Source organism: Mesoplodon mirus, assembly GCF_964341445.2.
Source record: "Mesoplodon mirus genome assembly, chromosome: 7".
In the NCBI taxonomy this organism is placed as follows: domain Eukaryota; kingdom Metazoa; phylum Chordata; class Mammalia; order Artiodactyla; family Ziphiidae; genus Mesoplodon; species Mesoplodon mirus.
Window position 1 is genome coordinate 92,776,277 of NC_138983.1, and position 16,540 is coordinate 92,792,816.

A 16,540-nucleotide genomic window follows, 5' to 3' on the forward strand; every position below is an offset into this window, starting at 1 on the left:
ATATCTTCACTGGGTTCATGGGCACCTCCTTGGTGCCGTCGTACATCAGGTTGAATTCCCTGCTCTTGTTGACGCACAGCGGAGCTGGGCCTTCCATTTAGCTGGGTCGGGGTCGTCCACCCCTTCCTGGTACTTCCCCTGTCTCCACAGCCCAGGCCTGAGGCATAGGAAACTGCAGTGAGTGCCTGCTTGTTGCCCAGAAACACTGGAAAGTGTGCCCGCCCTCCCTCGTACAGACACAGATACACACAGCCCTGCCTGACCGCCCCATCACCCCAACTCCAATTTACAGAGACTGCAGCAGAAAACACCACGCTGGGGACCAGGCAAGGCAGGGCCCGAGAGAAATTAAACCAAATGCAAATACAGTATTTTAAAAAGAGGAGCCTCATCTCAAGTGCTTGTGCCAGCATCATCTGTCAACACTACAATGGCCTTAATGAAGGGTTGAAAATAAAGAAAAATCTGGAACAAGTATACACCAAAATACTAATGGTAACTTTTGGATAGCAAGATTTCAGGTAATTTTGTTTTGTTTTGTTTGCCTTATTTGTTTTTCACATGAATTGCTTATATAATAAGAAGAGAAAGGGAGGTGGCGTATGATATGAAGAATTTAGGCTTGCAGTTCCCTCTCCCTTCAGTCTTTAATCTGATGCACAAATAACTGTTGAAACCAAGTACCTTTAGGAGTAGCAGCCCACAGGAGGGCAGGAAGCACGCTCTGGGGGTTCAGCTGGCCTCAGTGCGAGGCTGAGGGCCTCAAGTCCTAATAACCTCACACCACCTGCCTTTCCCTGCTTCCCCAAACTCCCACATTGGGAACATTTTGCTGGGAACACCAGGGGCTGGTGGCCTGGGCCAAAACCAGTGGGGCCCCGCCTCTCTGGTTTTCAATTTCCAGGTCTAACAGGCATTTATGTGTCTGTTCACGGGATATCAGCCCTCCCCCACTGTTAACGTATCTCAGATGTCTACACTTTCTTCAGGGCTGTGACGTATGTGCCGGTGCAGAAAAGGGGGAGGTCTTTGGCAGAGGACTCAAGATCAAGAGAACAAGATGGACCGGCCAGACTGCTCCCACTTGATGTTAGGAAGATAAGGTGGCCATGTAGTTAGAATTCTGCAGGGGAACATAGCCTATAGAGTCTATGGGTTTGCGGATCCACAACTTTTATTTTTTCAGTAATGCCAACCAACCTCATGAGAGACTGACATATAATCCAGAATGCCAGTCTACTCGTTTTCAATGGGGGATAAAGCTGGTCAGTGACCAGCATGGTTAAGTCCAATAACCTGGACATAACCATGTATGATCTCAACCAGTAACTCCTGTATCTGGTTTCTAATGACAATTCCAAGAACATAAGACCCACTCAACATTTAAATCCAAATTTTCAGATGACTCCAAAGCTAAATGGAAATGATTTGATATTGAACTCTAAATTTGCATTATCTAGACTATCTCTTACCCAGTTGGGTAACCCAGAATCGACAGTAAAAGGCTCCTGCTTTCCCAAAAATCACAGGGCATAAAAATGAAAAGCACTGGAAAGGCAAGACCCCCAGTGAATTTGCAAAGCTGCTTTTGTGTCTTTTTCTTTTTGACCTTGAAGCCAGGAGAAATTCTAAAAATACAAATGTATTAATTTTTAAAACTTGACTTTACTGAATATTGTTCAGATCCCCAAGCCTACAAAAATAATTTTATTTTTTAAAAAATGCTCCCTCTTCAAACTATACTACAAAGCTACAGTAATCAAGACAGTGAGGTACTGGCACAAAAACAGAAAGATAGATCAATGGAACAGGATAGAAAGCCCAGAGATAAACCCACGCACATATGGTCAACTTATCTTTGATAAAGGAGGCAGGAATGTACAGTGGAGAAAGGACAGCCTCTTCAATAAGTGGTGCTGGGAAAACTGGATAGGGACATGTAGAAGTATGAGATTAGATCATTCCCTAACACCATACACAAAAAGAAGCTCAAAATGGATTAAAGACCTAAATGTAAGGCCAGAAACTATCAAACTCTTAGAGGAAAACATAGGCAGAACACTCTATGGCATAAATCACAGCAAGATCCTTTTGGACCCACCTCCTAGAGAAATGGAAATAAAAACAAAGATAAACAAATGGGACCTAATGAAACTTCAAAGCTTTTGCACAGCAAAGGAAACCATAAACAAGACCAAAAGGCAACCCTCAGAATGGGAGAAAATATTTGCAAATGAAGCAACTGACAAAGGATTAATCTCCAAAATTTATAAACAGCTCATGCAGCTCAATAGCAAAAAAACAAACAACCCAATCCAAAAATGGGCAGAAGACTTAAATAGGCATTTCTCCACAGAAGATATACAGACTGCCAACAAACACATGAAAGAATGCTCAACATCATTAATCATTAGAGAAATGCAAATCAAAACTACAATGAGATATCATCTCACACCAATCAGAATGGCCATCATCAAGAAATCTAGAAACAATAAATGCTGGAGAGGGTGTGGAGAAAAGGGAACCCTCTTGCACTGCTGGTGGGAATGTGAATTGGTACAGCCGCTATGGAGAACAGTATGGAGGTTCCTTAAAAACCTACAAATAGAACTACCATATGACCCAGCAATCCCACTACTAGGCATATACCCTGAGAAAACCATAATTCAAAAAGACATGTACCAAAATGTTCATTGCAGCTCTATTCACAATAGCCCGGAGATGGAAAGAACCTAAGTGTCCATCATCGGATGAATGGATAAAGAAGATGTGGCACATATATACAATAGAATATTACTCAGCCATAAAAAGAAACGAAACTGAGCTATTTGTAATGAGGTGGAGAGACCTAGAGTCTGTCATACGGTGTGAAGTAAGTCAGAAAGAGAAAGACAAATACCGTATGCTAACACATATATATGGAATTAAAAAAAAAAATGTCATGAAGAACCTAGGGGTAAAACGGGAATAAAGACACAGACCTACTTGAGAATGGACTTGAGGATATGGGGAGGGGGAAGTGTAAGCTGTGACAAAGCGAAAGAGAGGCATGGACATGTATACACTACCAAACGTGAGGTAGATAAGATAGTGGGAAGCAGCCGCAGAGCACGGGGAGATCAGCTCGGTGCTTTGTGACTGCCTGGAGGGGTGGGATGGGGAGGGTGGGAGGGAGGGAGATGCATGAGGGAAGGGATTTGGGAACGGATGTATATGTATGACTGATTCACTTTGTTATAAAGCAGAAACTAATAAAAAAAAAATTAAAAAAAAAAAAGACACAGACCTACTTGAGAATGGACTTGAGGATGTGGGGAGGGGGAAGGGTAAGCTGTGACAAAGTGAAAGAGAGGCATGGACATATATACACTACCAAATGTAAGGTAGATAGATAGTGGGAAGCAGCCGCAGAGCACAGGGAGATCAGCTCGGTGCTTTGTGACCGCCTGGAGGGGTGGGATGGGGAGGGTGGGAGGGAGGGAGATGCATGAGGGAAGGGATGTGGGAACAGATGTATATGTATGACTGATTCACTTTGTTATAAAGCAGAAGCTAATAAAAAATAAATAAATAAATAAATAAATAAATAAAACACAAAAAATACAAAAATAAAAATGCTCCCTGCCTCAAAGGAGTTTACAATCCCTTAAAGGAGACAGATGATTCAATAGATCAGAAATACAGATACTATGTGAACACCAGTAAAACTGCCTAATCCATAAAGAGTCGGGGGGTAGGTATGGTTGGCCAAGTTTATCAGAATTTATGATTCTAGGGCTGAATCTTGAACATGGGTAGAAGTTAACCAGGTGAGAAGCGTGGGTCACGATACTCTAAGCAGAAGAAGCTTTATGGGCAAAGGCAGAGGCTGAAAAGCACAGTGCTTAGGGGACCTACAAGCAGTTCAGCTTGCGTGGAGGCAGCATGAGATCAAAGTCTGGGCTTGTAAGTAGGAACCATGCCAAGGAGTTTGGACCTGATTCTTAGAACACTGAGAACCACTGAGAGATGTAAGCAGGTTGTGATGGGATCAGATGTAAGTTTTAGAAAGAACCCTCTAGCTGCAGGACTGAAAAGGGTTTGAAGGGAGGCAAGGCATGAAGATAACACATAGTCTCTATATAATCCATATAATAGTGTCACTAGGGTCTGAACTAAGGAGGTGGCGGTAGGGATAGAGGATACAGGTAATGAACGAGCCGTTAAAGACGCTGACGTGACAAAGCTTGATGAGGAACTGATTCCTTGAAGAAGGTGAGAGAGAAATCAAGGATGATTCCCTGGTTTAGGGTTTGGGAGACTGGGTGGGGGGTGATGCTGACCACTGAGCTAGGAGCAGGTTTAGAAAGATGATTTCCCTTTGGAAATGTCGGATTTCAAATGCCTGTGGAAGGCCTAGGGGAGAATGCCCAGCATGCCCAGGGCAGTTTTTTATCCCCACTCACCTCTCACATCACCTGAGGGACTCTCCCTGCCTGCCTCCAGCCTGGAAGAAGGTCCACCAGATTACTGACATCTCTGCCCTGTGGGCAAGGACCAATTTCTTTTCATTTCTGTATCCCTGCTCAGGCTTTAGCACACAGTAGGTCAATGTGTATTTGTTGAATTGCCTCAAATTTACAGAAATACACTTCTTGGGGAATGAATAAGTTGCTTTTACGGATGGAAGGCCAGAAAAACAGCTATGAGCAGAAGGCCAAGGAGACACTGCAGAAAGTGCTGGAGGAGAAAATGCGTGCAGAGCAGCAACTGCAGAGCGAACAGGTGTGGGGATGCTCCATAATCCTTGGGGCTGGGAACCCTGGGGCAGTCTGGGTGGCAAGGGAGCCAGCTGCACAACCCCCTGGAACCCCCAAGGCACCACCCTCTCCTCTGATCTCCCTCAGCGGTCCCTGGCCGAGCACAAGTGTGAAGAGTGGAAGAGCCAGTACGAGAGCCACCCCCAGCATGCAACTGTCCCCTACCCTGCCAGCCCAGTAATCATGAATGCCGTCTTCCTTCTCTTTTTTACAATGTGGTACATATGGATTTTTTAAAAATGAGATTTAACCAGCTTTTAAACCTTTCTTCTTTCTAACAATATCAGTACTCTCTGACTCTCCAAATGCGCCTTTTCAAGTGGATTTAATTTATGGAAAAATCACCCTTCATACTTTCCCTTTCTTTTTTAAACCTCCCCATGGTAGTGTAATGTAGTAGAAGGAGATTTGGCCTGGGAGTTTGGACACCAGGGTTCTAGCGGCAGTAACCCACAGTTACACACGTTATATTACTAAAGAAAAAAAGTCACTTACAGAAATGTATGAGGCCATTATGCACATACACACAAATATATATTCACTCATATATCCATAAAAAAGTAGTCTGGAAGGTTCTATAAAATGTTAAAGGTGTTCATCCCAGGGTGGAGGAGATATACGTTAACTATATTACCCTCTTAAATTTTTACAGTAAATATATATTACTTTTATAATTTAAAAAGCCAAACTTTTCATTTTTAAAAACCTAAAACATGAAAGAAAACTGGAAAACCAACAAAATTAAAACAATCCCTAAGTCTGAGGCAATGATTTTTGTATCCGAGTACAAGTGATGAATGAAAATACTAAGAATGGTGTGTGACACCTTAAAGTATAGAAAAAAATACAGTAAGGCAAGTAGGCATTAAGATAATAGAATATAAAAAGTTACCCAGATATATTCAGACAATGGACTACTATTCCAGTAATAAAAAGAAATGAATTACTAATATGAGCTACACGGATGAGTCACAACAACATGAGGAGCCAAAGAAGCCACGTGCAACAGGGTACTTATTGTATGCTTCCATTCATATGAATTTCTAGAATAGGAAACACTAATACATAGTGAAAGAAAGCATGTCAGTGGTTGCCTGATGCCAGGCCTGGGAAACTGACTGTAAAAGGACAAGAAGGAACTTTTTGCAGGTATTGGAAGTGTTCTGTATCTTGACTTTGGCGATGACAATATAGATATACACATTTGTCAAAACTTATCAAATTACATGCTTAAAATGGGTACACCTTGTTGAATGTAATTCATACTTCAATAAAGTTGATTTTAAAGTTAAATTAAAAGTCACCTATAGGGACTTCCCTGGTGTCACAGTGGTTACAGAATTCGCCTGCTAATGCAGGGGACGTGGTTTCAAGCCCTAGTCTGGGGAGATCCCACATGCCGCCGAGCAACTAAGCCCGTGCGCCACAACTACAGAGCCTGTGCTCTAGAGCCCGTGAGCCACAACTACTGAGCCCGTGTGCCACAACTACCGAAGCCCACGTGCCTAGAGCCCATGCTCCACAACAAGAGAAGCCACCACAGTGAGAAGCCGGCGCTCTGCAACAAAGACACAATGCAGCCAAAAATAAATAAATTAATAATAATTTTTAAAAAAATAGTCCCCTAGACGTCTGAGTGAGACAGAGTTCCTTTAAGCTTTCAGTCCCAGCTCTTCTCTGAAGCCTCCCCTCATTCACCCTGGCAGCATGTGACCACTTTGCATCTCTTTAACACCTTATATTTATCGGTTCCATTCAGATTTGATGCTTGAAAAGTTTTGTATATTTTATGTCTATCTTCCATTCAACTTGGTTCCTCTAAGGCAGGAACAATCATCTCTTTCATAAATTGAGACCATTACAAAAACAGAATTATGTTCCCTTTCCTCCCAATCAGGGGAATTTGAAGTAGGATTGATGAAATCCTGGAAATCATAAGCAAAAATGTCATTTCTGCATTTTTATGGCCACAGGGTCCTGTGTTTTCATCAGATTCTGGAAGATATCACAGAGCCCAACAATGTTAAGAATCTCTGCTTTGAATCCATGTGCTTTCACCCAGCTCTGTGGTACAAGGCACCCTGCCCCTGGGGCAATCTGTCTGTGGTCCCTGCAAAGATGATAAACCCACATCAAAGACACTTACTCTTCTGCATGTCAGTGGACTCTACTGCCATCTCTTCCTCCACAATGACGTCACTATCGCCATCTTCAAGATTCATTTCTGTCTCATCTAGAACACTGTCTTCTTCCTCTTCCTCCTCCTCATCTTCCTTGGAGACATCCTTTAATGTGGCAAGTAGTCTGTTGTAACCAGAAACTTGTTCTGGTTCACTCTATGCTTCACTTTCAGAACTTGAAGTATCTATAAACTCTCTGACTAAAAGGAAAATGGGGATTTTAAAAACAAAACTTATACTGTTCTTGTTGCTACCCCACGACTATCATCAGGCCCACAGTGGAACCAAGTTCAGACTTTTCTAAATAAAAACTAGCTTTTCTGCAAATATGCAACCCTATCTATTCAACCAGACCTAGCACCAAATTTGTTTAAAACAGCTAATCTAGCTATGATTCTAGAAGCGCTTCCTCTTCTTTGAACTGCTCATGTTCCACATGGGAAGACAGCAAACTAAACACATGGAGCTTTAGGTTATAAGGCGATCTAACCTATGTGTCAGACATTTGGCACCTTTAAAGGAGCAACAGGAAAACTTACAACAAAAAAGTGTACTTTATTTCTGAGTCTGTGGTAATGAAATAAGACCTTTGATGATTTTGCACTCTATTTTATGTTAAGCAAACATGACATTCCCTCTGAGGATTCACCAAGAGCCCTCTGGTAAGCCTCCTTAACAGGTTCTAACAGGCTAATCTCTCAGGACAGTTTCATACTTTATACGATATTAGTTATCACAATGGCATTTTAACAGACATCTGCACTTAAAACTAAGCAATATTACTAAAATATAGCTTACATCTAAAATCAAAGAGAGTGGAAATGTAGCCAAACTTTAGTACCATATATAATCTTAAAAGTAACAGTCCAGAGTCTACTATCATAAAGAAGGTATAAAGCATTACCAGTTGACAAGTCTGTGGTTTTGCTTCCTTTCTGGAAACCCTGAGAAGAAACAGGCAATGTTAAACTTTAACTACTAGTATGTAGCAATTAGGAAAAGTCTAATGATACAACTTTAAATGAACGTGGCAGACTATACCGTTATAAATACATTATATCTATTGTCAAGTAAAAACTCCATATGCATTTGGACAGGTTTTGGAAGGATATGCCAAATAGATAATAAGAGACGAATGAAAAAGTCTAACAAGACCACATGACAAATACTACAGTCACACAGTAACAGGCTCTCATCCAAAAGATGGGAAATTTTGGCAAATAAAAGCCCTCGGGGTTCACCTTTTCTAGCAAATTTCTTAAGTAGACTATCCCTCTAACTGTTGATAAAGCAGCCCAAAGGGGTGGGTTGAGCACTAAGATCATAACTGAGAGTCTGGACACTTAGAGAGGAACCCACAACTACCCAAACATTAGTTTCCTCATGGTCATTGAATAGATAGGTGATGTCGAGGGTCCCAAGCAATTTTTTTTTCATTTTTTTTAACTTATTTAATTTATTTATTTTTGCCTGCTATGGGTCTTCGTTGCTGCGCCCGGGCTTTCTCTAGTTGCGGCGAGAGGTGGCTTCTCTTGTTGCGGAGCAGGGGCTCTAGGCTCGCGGGCATCAGTAGTTGCACCACCCTGGCTCAGTAGTTGTGGCTCGCGGGCTCTGGAGTGCAGGCTCAATAGTTGTGGCGCACGGGCTTACTTGCACCGCGGCATGTGGGATCTTCCCGGACCAGGGCTCGAACCCCTGTCCCCTCCGTTGGCAGGCGGATTCTTAACCACTGCGCCACCAGGGAAGCCCCCAAGCAATTCTTTAAAAACATATAAAACGGGGCTCCCCTGGTGGCGCAGTGGTTGAGAGTCTGCCTGCCAATGCAGGGCACACGGGTTCGAGCCCTGGTCTGGGAGGATCCCACATGCCGCGGAGCAACTGGCCCCGTGAGCCACAATTACTGAGCCTGTGCGTCTGGAGCCTGTGCTCCGCAACAAGAGAGGCCGCGATAGTGAGAGGCCCGCGCACCGCGATGAGGAGTGGCCCCCACTTGCCGCAACTAGAGAAAGCGCTCGCACAGAAACGAAGACCCAACATAGCCATGAATAAATAAATAAAAATTAAAAAAAAAACATATAAAACGAACACAAGCTTATAAAATCTCTGCCCAGTCGCCACACAGGAGGCGTGCCGTCTAGCATCAAACTACAGGCTCAACAAAGGGTAGGAAGACCGGCGAAGAACCCCATCTCAGGCGGGAAGCCGCCAGGATCCCCGGGCGAGCTAGGCCGGGGCAGCGTGGCACGCGGCGGGAGCTGCCCTGTCACTACCCCCGGGGCACCGGCGGACCAAACGCGGGGACACGCGGGCTCCCACCGGGAAAGGACGCCGGCAGGGCCGGTCCCAGCCTTGCCTCTCCATACCTGTCATAGAAGGGATGCTCCTCGCCGAAATCCCTTAGATGCTTCTTCTGCTTTTTAGTTAGGGAGTCGAGCAGCTGGCTCTGGCTCCGGCGCCGGCGCCGGCTCCCGCGTTTGCCCATGGGGAAGACGTCAAGTCAGCCAACCTCCAAGAATCGCGTTTTTCACCTGGAAGTCGTCTCCTCAACCCACTCACGCGGGATTGCCAACGGCGCTTTACGGCGGAAGCAGGGTGCCGTAAAGCAGACCCGCTTTACGCCGCGCTTGTACGACAGGCGTTAGAACTTCCTGTTTCCCATTCCGCCCCCGAGCGAGGCTCTTTGGAAGCACGCGCACGCATGCGCAGCTTTTCTCTGAGCCCCGTAAGGCAGGCAGGCAGGGAGGCTTCGAGCTTCCCCAGGTGGGTAAATGGGTGGGTGTACTTTGTGCGTCTGTTTTGGCTGTGAGAATCAGCCTGCATAAACGTGTAGTAACTGAGATGGTTGAATGCAGTGCCTTTCTATTATGCCATAATACAAATACCAACTAACATTTAAGGCTGCCGGTGCATCTCAACTCATCCTCACAACAGTAAACAAATAGGCCTTGTTAATAAGCCTGATACTGGAGATGAGAAAGCTGATGCTTACAAAAGGTTACACACACACTAGCAAGAGAGGAGATGGAAACCTAATTCTCTCTGATGCGACCACAGGCTTTTCCCACTAGGATCTGCCACATGCGTGTGCTGTGTGAAGAATGAGGACGCAAGGCTGAGATTCCCGCCCTTACCCTACCCCCTCATTTTCTGAAAGTATTGCAAGGGCCCTTGGTAACACATCTGTTCTGGCATTTTTCATGTTATAAAAGCAAAAACACATCCAGAGAGGTAAAGTGACTTTCCTAAATCACCCGGAGAGTCGATGTTAGAGAAAGCAGTCAAACTCAATAAAGTGTCTCAAAACTGAATTGGGGCAAATTGGGATGGAAAACTTTTAAAGGGTAAGTAACTTTTCTATATCTGGGTCGTGGTGGTGGTTACACCTGGTATACAATTACCAAAATTAATCAGACTGTACCTTTGAAATTGGTACATTTTAATGCAAGTAAATAATAATCTCAATAAACAGGTCAAAACAGCGCAACTGGACTTAATACTCTAGAGACAGGCAGAGTGTGCAGGGATACTTAAAAACCACAGGATAGGGCTTCCCTGGTGGCGCAGTGGTTGAGAGTCCGCCTGCCGATGCAGGGGACACGGGTTCGTGCCCCGGTCCGGGAAGATCCCACGTGCCGCGAAGCGGCTGGGCCCGTGAGCCATGGCCACTGAGCCTGCGCGTCCGGAGCCTGTGCTCCGCAACGGGAGAGGCCACAACAGTGAGAGGCCCGCGTACCGAAAACAAACAAACAAAACATGAAAATGTCTCCAAAGTCTTTTGGAGGTGGGCAGCATCAGTAGCGAATCGGCTGCTCCAGGAAGGCGTCGGAAAGGAAGATTTAATGTCCTTGTCACCCATACAGACATCACCGTGATTTCGCTGAAGTCCAAATCGGTTCACATAACCCCCTTGCTTGAAATCCTTTAAGGGTTCCTCACCTTACATGGGATTGGGCCTCAATGCCCCAGCAAGGCATGCAAGGCCTTTAGTGGGCTGAATCCTCACCTGTCCGTCTCTCCAACCTCTCTTACTCCCACCCACCCACCTCAGCAACAGGGTCCACAGGCAGTTCTCCAAACACATCCTTCCACCTTGCTCATGCTATTCCCTCTCCCTGGAACCTTCTTTCCCAGGAAACCCTGACTCGGTGCATCCTCTGTGCAACTCCCCATGACCTTTCCTCTCTCCTCCGCAGCAAGAGGAGCTTCTTTATCTTCTGGGTTCCTAAAACCCTTTGTAGACACCCTTCTAATCTAGCCCATGACAACATAATTATTTGTTAATTGCTTTGTCTCCCCCAACTAGACTATGAGGTCTTTCAAGGGGAAAGCCTGAGGTCTGAGCTTTTTAAATCATTAATGCCTAACATTATGACAGGAACATGGTAACTGTTTAGAAAATGTTTGATAAATGAATGAAGGTTTGCCTGCTAAGCCTCTGCCAGAAAAATGTGAAAAGCAGAATGTAGTTACACCAACATTCCACTAGAGAGAGGGAGGTAAAACTTTATCCCCTCTAGTGTAGCATTTTAGCCTTGTTCTCAGTCAGGTGAATATAATCTGATAAAATATTTCAGTTTTAGGCTAGGCCTAATATAAAACAACCTCTGATAAGCTTGAGGAAACATAATTATTACAGGTCACTCTATGCCAGGCTCTGGGTTTGACAATGGATAGTTCTTCTGGGTACAGATGAATAGAAAGTGTAGGCACTATATATAATAGTGTTTTACATTTTCAAGTTATGTAGAGTGCATTGAAACGCATTACAAAGCTTTTCTCTTTTCAGACATAATCTCGTTATCTAAAACATGGTCCACTTAGAAAGCTCATTGCTCCTTACACAATAAACGCTGTGGAATCCGATGACTACCCAGCTCTCTAATTTCCTGTTGCCCTATATCCCTCATACCCTGTCTTGAACACACACATATGCTGTTCATGAAGTCAGCTGAAACAACTCATACAGCCTAAAATCTAGAATCTAGATTAATCTCAAGTTCAATACCGATGTTCAATGAGCGTGACAGGCTGACAAACGCTCAAAGGCAGCAGATGACCCTCCCCCCGGCCCCCAACCCCCAGCAGCACCAAAACTCTGACTGAGCTGCTTCCTTAGCACCCAGCATCTATCAGTTTAGCATTTATCACAGTGTATCGTAAGAGTCTGCGTACTTATCCATACCTGGATGAGGCTGAGAGCTCCTTGAAGAGGCTGGAATGGATCTTATTCTTTCCCCCAGCCTCAGCTACTAGCACAGCACCTGGCACGTGGTGTTTAGTACATTTTTTTAAATGAATAAACAAGCTCATTTCATTATACAGGTAGCGAGAGACTGATTTCTGCCAGCACTCTCAGGAAGAGGCTGGATGGCTTTGGGGTGTATACAGACATGTATGCATACATGTGGTGGAGGAGACTGTCTGATTTGAGGCATCTAGGAGGAGACAGATGTGTGGGTGCACACACACCTTCCCCAGAATCTTCCCAAATCAGTAGCTGAGGTGTCGGAGCTTTCATAATTAGAGAGTCATACCTTTGGATTATTTATGGCTCCCTGTCAACATATCTTGAACACATGTGCCCTTGTTACCACTTATATTATCACATAAATTTCAAAACTCAAACTTCCCCAGCATCTGATCTGTATCCTCAAATTGTGCTCCTTCCCCACCTTCCCATTCCTGCTCTGTTGAGAATCTCAGATAGACTCCTGTTTACTTCCTGTGGTTTGTATTAGGACATAGTTTGTCTTTTCAAATACATCACTATATGTCAAATAAGCTCTTTCAAATCATGTACACCATAATACTTGCAAGGGATTAAAACACATCAATTTGTATAATTCCATGAGTTCATAATGATACTAAAAATTAAAAAAAAAACTTGATTGGTCAACCTGAGAAGATCCAGTGAATTGACTCCTTGTGTTGAAAATTAGTAAATGAAGGGAGAGAATCAAGCATTTCTTCTGCTTTTCCTATACAAACAGTACCACTGGGTAAGCAAAATTTAGGGGAAGGAAAAGCTTGCCTTCATAGAAATAGTCCAGCAAGTAAGTGAAGAAGAAATGATAGAATTAGAATATCACCTCATGAGAGAATTAGAATGTGACCTCTAATGAATTAACGAATTTAGACATTGACTACCAATGACTGGTAACATCACAATATGAAAGACAACCAGACGGTATACGCCTCCTGATGGAAGTCTAAAATATCAGCTATAATGAAATCTGATCAAAGTTCTAAATCCCACAATGTATTCGCGAGAGACACAGAGAACAGCAGAACATGTTCAACTAACAGTGTAAAAAAAAAAAAAAAAGACGACATTTATGAGACAATCAGAAATCTGAATACTGACTGGTTACATGATGATATTAAATAATTGTTATCATCTTTTTTTTTTTAGGTGAAATAGTGCCATTGTAGCTATGTTAAAGAAAGAACCCTTATCTTTTAGATATTTAGAAATAAATATTTACAGATAAAATAATACAATGTCTGGGATTTGCTTCAAAAATAATACAGGGGCGGGAGTTAGGGGTAGTGGGTGGGCATACCTTGCATTGAAGCCGAGGGATGGGAACATGGGAGTGTATTATACTGTTTTGTCTACTTTTGTATATACTTGAAATTTTCCAAAGAAAAAGTTTTTAATAAAGAAAAACTAACACTTTTCTGAATATTCTGACCATCTTGTCTTAAGGGACAGCCACCCCCCTCCCACCCCTTGAGATCGTTATCCTAGGGAGTCTCCCCGAATTGAAAATACCCAAGTAACATTAATTCATCAGCCTCTCTTTACAAACTAGTATAAAAGATTATTTCCTGGATTGTTTTTACCCCTGAAAATACTGAGTCCCTGAGGGCAAAGGGCAAAGAAAACCCTGCAGGAGGGAAAAGGAAGGGCTGAGCGTGAGAAGAAGAAAGGGAAGAACAAATTTTGCCTTTATTACAATTTTCCCAGGGCCTTCACTAGTTGGCACATGCATCTTCTTTGTGTGGGTTTTACTAAGAGAACTTTCACTGGAGACATGAAAAATATGTTTCAATTCCGAACTCTCAGGTTAAAATTTCACAAAGCATCCCCTTTTATGTTGTCAAAGGCTAATATAAATATTTTCAGAAGCGGGCTCAGTGAGCCAATGATGAGAGCACTTGGGTGGAGCTAGGGCACAGTTGTGTCTGAACCTGGGAACAGTCTAGACCTGTCCATAGGACTACAATGACATGGAAAGCAGGAGAGAGTAAAGAGTCACATCAAGTGCTCAAGAGTATAGCTTTTTATAGCAGATCTCTGGAAGAACACCAAGAAACTGGTTGCCTCTGGGGAGGGAAGCTGGGGCACTTGGAATAGGGTGGGAGGAGAAAAAACATTGTATGACTTTATTGTCATAGCCAGGTTATACTGTGGATGGTGCCTTAGAATGTATGATGACATTTGCAAACAGCCTTTTGTTTACGTAAGTGACTGTACTTTTTATCTTGAAATGAGACAGAAGACACATGTCTGTTTGTTTCTGGGTTCCTTGGCTGGGCCATCTGCTGGCACTACCTGCTGTTTGCATATTTTCTTGATACTCCCTCCCCTTGCCTCCGTACGCCACCCTAAGCTCCCAGAATCTAATTAGGAGTAGATGGTCCCCAGAACGACAAAACTAGGATTTTAAGAGTTGTAGTGAGACTTCTATAGGTGTGACATGGTATTGGACAAAGCTCCAATTCTCTCACAGACACTCCTCTAAGAGCAGAGGCAGTGAACACTATCTTTGATGGCTCCTATTTTACCTTAAATATTCAGGTGAATTCTGTGGTTTATGATTGACATTGTAAGTTACTATTAGAAAAAAAGTGTCTCTGTGTTTATCCTGTGGTTTTTGTTTTGTTTGTTTGTTTTCGGTACGCGGGCCTCTCACTGTTGTGGCCTCTCCCGTTGCGGAGCACAGGCTCCGGACGCGCAGGCTCAGCGGCCATGGCTCACGGGCCCAGCCGCTCCACGGCATATGGGATCCTCCCAGACCGGGGCTCGAACCCGTGTGCCCTGCATTGGCAGGCAGACTCTCAACCACTGCGCCACCAGGGGAGCCCCGTTTTATATGTTTTTAAAGAATTGCTTGGGGGCTTCCCTGGTGGCGCAGTGGTTAAGAATCCGCCTGCCAACGGAGGGGACAGGGGTTCGAGCCCTGGTCCGGGAAGATCCCACATGCCGCGGTGCAAGTAAGCCCGTGCGCCACAACTATTGAGCCTGCACTCCAGAGCCCGCGAGCCACAACTACTGAGCCAGGGTGGTGCAACTACTGATGCCCGCGAGCCTAGAGCCCCTGCTCCGCAACAAGAGAAGCCACCTCTCGCCGCAACTAGAGAAAGCCCGGGCGCAGCAACGAAGACCCATAGCAGGCAAAAATAAATAAATTAAATAAGTTAAAAAAAATGAAAAAAAAATTGCTTGGGACCCTCGACATCACCTATCTATTCAATGACCATGAGGAAACTAATGTTTGGGTAGTTGTGGGTTCCTCTCTAAGTGTCCAGACTCTCAGTTATGATCTTAGTGCTCAACCCACCCCTTTGGGCTGCTTTATCAACAGTTAGAGGGATAGTCTACTTAAGAAATTTGCTAGAAAAGGTGAACCCCGAGGGCTTTTATTTGCCAAAATTTCCCATCTTTTGGATGAGAGCCTGTTACTGTGTGACTGTAGTATTTGTCATGTGGTCTTGTTAGACTTTTTCATTCGTCTCTTATTATCTATTTGGCATATCCTTCCAAAACCTGTCCAAATGCATATGGAGTTTTTACTTGACAATAGATATAATGTATTTATAACGGTATAGTCTGCCACGTTCATTTAAAGTTGTATCATTAGACTTTTCCTAATTGCTACATACTAGTAGTTAAAGTTTAACATTGCCTGTTTCTTCTCAGGGTTTCCAGAAAGGAAGCAAAACCACAGACTTGTCAACTGGTAATGCTTTATACCTTCTTTATGATAGTAGACTCTGGACTGTTACTTTTAAGATTATATATGGTACTAAAGTTTGGCTACATTTCCACTCTCTTTGATTTTAGATGTAAGCTATATTTTAGTAATATTGCTTAGTTTTAAGTGCAGATGTCTGTTAAAATGCCATTGTGATAACTAATATCGTATAAAGTATGAAACTGTCCTGAGAGATTAGCCTGTTAGAACCTGTTAAGGAGGCTTACCAGGGGGCTCTTGGTGAATCCTAAGAGGGAATGTCATGTTTGCTTAACATAAAATAGAGTGCAAAATCATCAAAGGTCTTATTTCATTACCACAGACTCAGAAATAAAGTACACTTTTTTGTTGTAAGTTTTCCTGTTGCTCCTTTAAAGGTGCCAAATGTCTGACACATAGGTTAGATCGCCTTATAACCTAAAGCTCCATGTGTTTAGTTTGCTGTCTTCCCATGTGGAACATGAGCAGTTCAAAGAAGAGGAAGCGCTTCTAGAATCATAGCTAGATTAGCTGTTTTAAACAAATTTGGTGCTAGGTCTGGTTGAATAGATAGGGTTGCATATTTGCAGAAAAGCTAGTT

The 16,540-nt window shown here is 43.5% G+C and overlaps 1 protein-coding gene across 1 annotated transcript in view; it reads right to left on the reverse strand.

Annotated features, from left to right (window-relative positions):
• Positions 1 to 9,877, reverse strand: part of LOC309807674 (uncharacterized protein) — a 239,551-nt gene extending 229,674 nt beyond the window's left edge. The window contains exons 1-2 of the mRNA XM_082627523.1: positions 9,343 to 9,877; positions 6,946 to 7,923 (exon numbers count right to left, since the gene is read on the reverse strand). Coding sequence (XP_082483649.1) covers positions 6,946 to 7,021 — 76 coding nt within the window. The 5' untranslated portion in view covers positions 7,022 to 7,923; positions 9,343 to 9,877. The remainder of the gene's footprint in view (positions 1 to 6,945; positions 7,924 to 9,342) is intronic.
• Between the last annotated feature and the right edge of the window lie 6,663 nt (positions 9,878 to 16,540).